This window comes from Triticum dicoccoides, chromosome 6B (assembly GCF_002162155.2).
Source record: "Triticum dicoccoides isolate Atlit2015 ecotype Zavitan chromosome 6B, WEW_v2.0, whole genome shotgun sequence".
Lineage (NCBI taxonomy): Eukaryota > Viridiplantae > Streptophyta > Magnoliopsida > Poales > Poaceae > Triticum > Triticum dicoccoides.
This window is the reverse complement of record NC_041391.1, coordinates 169754305-169761635: the sequence shown is the minus strand read 5'-3', so window position 1 is coordinate 169761635 and position 7331 is coordinate 169754305. Positions and strand designations below refer to the sequence as shown.

At 40.8% G+C, this 7331-nt stretch overlaps 1 protein-coding gene across 1 annotated transcript in view; it reads left to right on the top strand.

Annotated features, from left to right (window-relative positions):
• Positions 1–4058, top strand: part of LOC119326117 — a 6236-nt gene extending 2178 nt beyond the window's left edge. The window contains exons 4-8 of the mRNA XM_037599821.1: positions 297–344; positions 435–504; positions 1138–1209; positions 1581–1697; positions 3410–4058. Coding sequence (XP_037455718.1) covers positions 297–344; positions 435–504; positions 1138–1209; positions 1581–1697; positions 3410–3580 — 478 coding nt within the window. The 3' untranslated portion in view covers positions 3581–4058. The remainder of the gene's footprint in view (positions 1–296; positions 345–434; positions 505–1137; positions 1210–1580; positions 1698–3409) is intronic.
• The last annotated feature ends 3273 nt before the right edge of the window (positions 4059–7331 follow it).

The following is a 7331-nucleotide window of genomic DNA, read 5'->3' as shown; positions in this document are numbered from 1 at the left end:
GGGGGGGTCTCACGTGATGGGGAATGAGACCTGGTCTCATAGAATTTTCTTCCCATTAGCAGGGAATATGCATTGCCGCCAATGATAGAACTAGTTAACTATGAGCAGGAGACAGACATATGTATATATACTTATTTAGGTGGGTTCTGTATGATGAACTTTGTGCATATATCTGGCTTCAACAATTTTTGCAAACTTGTCTTTCCCCTGCCATGCAGTTACCTGGCATTTTTGAACTCACATGCCTTCTCTTACCCCCCTAAGTATTTATTCTAAATCGTAATTTGTAATTGCAGTATAAATCCTCGTCTCGTGCGCCGACGCCTGCGGCACATTGCTGTTAGGTGATTGCTTTATGACCTTACAAGTGTATTGTTTAGTTCGATTTAGATCTTTCCTGACACCTTTGTCTCTACATGGTTTTTGAGTATTAGGGGTGCAGCTATTCACAAAAAATATCTGTATGGCAGCATTTGCATGCTTCCAATAACGAGCGTTTTCATGGTAAGAATTTAAGTGTTAGCTACAATCAATGAAAGTGTGCCTATTGGATTTATTCAAATGTATTCCAAAGATATTGTTATTTTATATCTGTCATTGATTTTACTGCCGTTAAGAGTTGATCAAAGATATCATTAGATCTTCTTTGTGATGGTTACATCATTTAAGTATTTGTTTTTGCTGCATTCTAGCCTTCTAGGTTGCGCACATGTCAGTTGGTTGAGGTCTATTACTTGAAGCAACTTCCTTGTGTGCTCGCTCTACTTTGTGGCTTAGTACTTCAAGTTAACAAAAGGAAAATAATAAGGCCATTTTGTGTATTGTTAAGATTAGAGAACCAGATTTAGGTTTGTGGAAGTATGATTTACATTCACAATGTTCATTCAGTTAATGAAAGATGAAGTCATTGCATGTATTGCGTGCTGATTGTTTTTGTGGAAGTGTGGTTCATTCTATCCTGTAAATGGTTTAGTAGTTAATCATTTATGATGTAGTTATTGTATTTAATTATGCTGGTTACTGGTTTTACCATCATCTGGTTAATCAAAGGATCTGATTGTATGATGCATTGTTGTATCTATTTTATTACGTAAGACAAATAACTTTCATAACAGAACACTCTTTATTCATCTGCAGGTGCTGCCTTTGCCAAACATACCATTTTTTTGGACGCTGTTTCGGGCTTATTCTCACTGGCGAGCTCTCCAGGTTCAAAACATGTCAAACATATTCCAGTTTGTTTGAATTTCAACTTGTGAACATATACTCCCTCAGAAGTCAGCACTAGTCTGTAGTGTGTAGGGCTGTAGGGCACAATTTGTGCACAAAAATTCCAGAGGATGTAAACTATAGAGGGCATGTAAGTCAAATACGTTATTGAAAGTCTTGTTAATTAGGAAGGGAGTTATTGGCAATGACACAGTTGCTACTTGGTGACTGTTGGACGGAGCTATACTGCATTGCATGTCTTCTTTTGTTGGTAGAGAGCTAGAGATTACACTATGACATACATAGCAAATCTGTGTCAGCAATACATGAATGAAAATATGTAGGTTTTTTTGACATTTATTTTGATGCAGGGAAGCGAGAGACTCCACTTGCTAGTTTCAGACTGCTCAGGTGAAGGGAAAATACTTCTCGAGAAGAAAAATGGAATGAGTACAAGAAAGGATGACGACTCACAGTATGCTCCTTGGGTAAGTTGACTGTAACTTCAAAATGAGTAAAACCTTCAGATTCTTATATCCTTGGGGTGCCTCTGGCAGTTGGTCATCTCTTATTTGTTGTTTGAATTAAAGTCGGTTCTGAACGAATAATGCCATGAACACTAACATGTATATTACCATCATTGATGATTAAACATAGGACCTCTCATTACAGATAAGACATAGTATTAGCTAACTGGATTCTTATCACTTACCTACTGTGACCATATTAAGAGAACCTGGAATAAATTTCACATAATTGATTTAGACATGTGTTATACTCAAATATGTCCACTTAGTTATCTTTTTAAATGTACGTTCCTAGGAATTGTGCAAAAGAGATTTGTGGAAGTATTTAAACTAAAACAATTTATGTACTTGCATAGAGTTCTTCAGTTTACTACGCTCCTAGGAATCATGCCCATGGGGCCTTACGTGTAACTAAAATTATATTTCAGTGACTTGTACCATGCATGTCATGTCCTCAATGGTAAAATGTATGTAGTATAAGATTACACAATTGAGTCATTGATGATCAAACATGGAACCTCTCATCACGACATGTGATATACTATTAGCTAAACTGAGTTCTTATCACTTACCTACTGTGACCATATTGAGTGAACCTGGAGTATATTCACAATGAAGTTTTGTCAAAAGGTTCCATGGAAGGTTCTTCGGGCCGCTTGATTGGTCTAGACATGCTGCGTCTTTAAGTATACGCACCCAAGTGAGATTTGTGGCAGGAAGTAGTTCAATTAAAAAAAGTCATCTACTTGAACAGAATTCTTCTATTTAGTAGGCCTGATTTGTTTGACCTCAGGCGTATGTCCTTCATACTTAGATGCAAGCATGTGCGTACACAGAAAGGCATGTATGACCATGACTTTGGATGGATGAATTTATTGTTAGTAGCTTTCTTCTGGCATGCCAGACTTCCTGATAGAACAATCAAGCATTGAGCAATCATCACAATCAGACAATCAGTTCTGTTAGTATATCTTTCTGTAGCTCATGCAGTTTGGTGTGGCCTGCCTGGGTTATTAAACTTATTATAGTACATCATTAGGTGATTGGTGCGACTGTTTGTTCATCTTACATGGGTAATCACAATAGTGAAAAAGAGGATACTTGCACCTTGGCCTCGAGTAGTTACCAGTTTTGGCATAGCTTTTACTGCGAGCCTGCGAATATATAGTTTCTCTGGCAATCAAGCATGTTGATGTATAACTTTTAGTTGAAATATAAAAACGATATTTTCAATTTGACTGCAATGAACCATGATCTTGTTCCCCACAGAGTTCATTGTTTTTCTTCACTTATTGGAGTTCTCACTCCTCAGCGCTCTATAACCTGCCCCCACTACGAATGGACAGACAAATATTCAGAATTCCATATTTAGCATCATAAGATGATCAATGTTCTGTAATATAATACTCCCTCCGTAAAGAAATATAAGAGCGTTTAGATCATGATCTAGACGCTTTTATATTTCTTTATGAAGGGAGTACATCTCGGGCAGTTTTGTCCAAATAAGAGTCATTGGGTTGTGGGGTAATGGTTGCTTTCATGGTTGCTCTTGCGCCCCTCTTATCATATGCATGTAGTCTCATGTGTGACTGAAACTATATTTGAGTGAATTGTAGCATCCATCTCATTTCCTGGATGGTCAATTATCTTACTGTGGTTATTTCATTCAACAGAACTTTCAGCCATCACAGAAGCTCGATGGGTTCCTTAAGAGGAGAGGCTTGGATGAGGGTCTGGATTGCGACACTATTTCAAGGATATGCCAGACGTACGACTTGGACAAGGTTGATGTCCTGAAGTACAGGGATCTGGAGTGGCCTAGCTCAGCTTCTCGCACTACCTAGGGATTCTTTGCCCACCGATGTCTGTACGGTAAAACAACTCTACTGGATGATAACTGCTGGAGGGTGATCAGGCTGGATCTTTTTTGCTTGGGACATGAACATTTAACCGGCATGGCGGATCATGCGGTGCCCGCATTAATCTGCTGCTAGCTTAGAAAGCTGAGAAACGAAGAGGACCTCTGAAACCGTAGCAACCCCATATGGTGACCCCCGTTGCTCTGTACCCAGGGTGTAAATAGAGTTTGGTGGTGAACTTCTACACCTGCCGTTTCTTTACCATTTCAGCACCTCTCGGTGATAGGAGTCTGTTTGCCTGCTCATATCAACAGCTGGGTACTGAGGTTGAACATGACCTTTCTTAATTTTGTTTTCTTCTATCCATGCATCTGAATTCTGAATCCATCTTTGGTCAGATCTGAATCTTGCCAGGATCTTGTCTCTGCAGAGCAAGCAGAAATGAAATTGGTCTTTATGCTGATGTGTTTGTGGTGATTTTCACTTTGAAGACCAGCTTATTATTGCTTATCTTTTGACTGACCCAACTCTAGTAAGTACTTCCTACGTCTTCCATTGATTGCATGTCATAACAAGGATTTTTTTTGTTGGAAAGGCTGGCTGCCAACTAAACTACGAAAAAAGTTTCGAAAACGACGTCGATACATCATGGATTTACTGTGTACTGAATCCTTGAAACGGACTCGTACATATGATGATTAAGTGCGATTGCAGTTTGCTGCTGGGACTGGAGTAGATCGAGATGGGGCCGAGGCCAGCCAGTGTCCGTCCTCTGCTGTGCAGCTTGAAGCCTATCCATGCACATAGGGGCGGCGGTACGTGTTGAGCGCGACGTCTCTTCGACTATCTTTGTCGCAAATTGTGGTCCATGTGTTCTTTTGCGAAGGAAACTTTCAATCTATTCATCGACTGAGCGTCTACAGGTGATAAGATGCCTCGCCTGTGGCATGCACCGTCTAACAAATGGATTGCTACTGTCAATTGAAAAAAGAGACTGGATCGCTCGTAACTAGGTTCATAGTGAAACAACCATAAGTTCCAATATTTTGTAGAGGGAAATAACAGCATACATAAAAGAGAGAGGGAAATAACTTGAAACTGTAACCTGATCCTAGCTCTTGTGTAATTGTGGGAAGCAAATTATACGTACACAGAAACTACCAAATGGACGACTCACGCCCTATGGACAAATCCGACGGATGCTAGGAATCGCTAGTCTAGTGGTTCCCTTTTTTTCTTTAGGCCTCTTTTTTTTTTGCGGAAAAACTTTCAATCTATTCATCTTCAATCATGGTAGTACAACGGACACTAGAAATAATAAAAATTACATCCAGAACCGTAGACCACCTAGCGACGACTACATGCACTGAAGCGAGCCGAAGGCGCGCCGCTGTCATCGCCCCTTCCTCGACAGAGCCGGGCAAACATTGTTGTAGTAGACAGTCGGGAAGTCGTCGTGCTAAGACCCCATGGAACCAACGCACCAGAACAGCAACCGCCGCAGATGAAGAGTGTAGATCAAAAGGATCCAACCTGAAGACACACGAACGAAGGCGAACGACAAACAGATTCGAGCAAATCCATCAAAGACAGATCCGCCGGAGACACACCTCCACACGCCCACCGATGATGCTACACACATCACCGGAGCGGGGACTAGACGGGAAGACCTTTATTCCATCTTCAGGGAGCCGCCGCCGTCTCGCCTTCCTGAACAGGACATAAACCCTAACAAAGCTCGAAAAAAAATATGAAAGCGGAACCCTCCCACCGGCATGGGCCGAGATCCACTCCGCCTCCATGGCCCTAAGGCCACCGGAGACGGGACGGACCGGCACCGGCGCCGGTGGGAGGCAAAGAACCCTAGTTTTGGGGAAGCGGCGGCTGGCTACATTGGAGGCGGCGGCTGGGTACGAGGCGATCCGAGCGAGCTTTTTTTTGAGGGAGAGCGAGCGACGCGTTGGATGGATGGTTTTCTTTAGGCCTCTTTTGGTTTGCAGGAATTCTAAACGATAGAAATTTTGTAGATTTTTTTTTCTTTGGAGCCTTTTGATTTATAGAAATATAATCCTATCCTTTTTTTTAATAAAAATAGATTCCTGTTCCTATACATGATAGGAACCAACCCTTTGTATTTCAAAGAAAAAAATATATTAGCCTAGATGCAATGAAAAAAGAATCATATCCTATGAACCAGATAACATATTTCTCTACAGGATTTGAGATATATGTCATCTCATTTTCTATGGCTTTTTTATATTTCTATAATATTACTGTTCTATGAACCATAGGATGCCTTACTATGTCCATCTCACCTGGGGCCTTGCACTACTCCTCACAGCCCACCCCCTTTGTTCCCCGCGCTCCAACAACTAATTTCTGTTATTCGAATAAACCACATGATACCATCATCAACTAGGGCAACCATAATCCTATGAGCGACTTCTTTCTTATACGTACGCAATGTCTGAAGATATACATATCAGAATTTCTAGTTAACCGACTTGTACAATAGTACCCAATCATTGTCGTAAACACATGTTTTAGGCCCTGTTTGGTAGCAAAGTATTTTCTAAGTTTTCTGTGAATACTACAGTTTTTTAGATTACCATAGTTTTATTTACAATGAGCTGTTTGATTGCCCCTAAAAACTGTGGTTTTAATACTACAATATAGGCAAAACTGCAGTTTTTTCTCTGCATAAAAAAAAAGAACCCAACACCTCTTTTTTTAAAACTGAGCAACCGAAAAGAACAATGCAATGCGTCTAGCTTGGCTGTGCGGTTGTAGTTCGTGCAGCTTTATGACATGGTGAAGTTGCTACCGGCTACGCCATGGTGCCGGGTGCCCTCTTTGCCTCTTTGGTAACCTACAAGCCCTGAGCGTAGGTGTTCAATGGAGGTCACTTTGTGCTAGCTTCCGTTCTTATGCATCCAGATGGCAATGGCTAGCTAGCTAGAAAAATGGCTGCTCCATTGCCGTGTACATGGCCGGTCTTAGTCTGGTCAGTTGGGGCATGCAACTACGCTGGTAAACTGAATTGTTCGCTAGCTAGCATTTTTTCGTCGCTGCACCAAACAGGTCCTTAGTATCGCGAATACTCTGAAATATTATGTTGTGTCAAAACCACGGTATTTGATACCTACAGGATAAATTACTGTAGTTTTTTGATACTTTGGTTTTTACAGTACTTTACTATCAAACATAGCCTTAATTCTATAGTCTTGTCAACTGGTATCCCAGGGGAAGCTCCAAAACCTTGTATTTATGGTGTTTGGTGGTGGTGGAGCAATACCTTCTCTATCTTGACGTTTATGTGGACCATCGTGGTTGATGCGGAGGAATGCAAATACACCAGCTGTTGTAAAAAAATAACTTTTAACAATCATTGCAGCTCAACAACGACCCTCAACATGGAGACGGTGCACAAATGAATTAAAAGACCAAGAGAGGGACTCTCCTGCCTCGAGGCAGCATTCCAATAATATGATAATATTATGATGGTTTTTATTACATAGAGGATGGCTACCTCATCTATGAAACTATAAATCTCGTTTCGTGCAGTAATTTTTGACTTCTTCATAGCGACCACTTGTTGGTTTGATACATAGTTACATGTTCGTCTGTACCTATTTTGTGTGCCTCAACAAAATTATTGGTTCAGGAAGAGCATCTCACAATAATATCATGCTCGAGGACATGAAAATAGTGTATTCTATGTGTGTGTGTGTGGGGA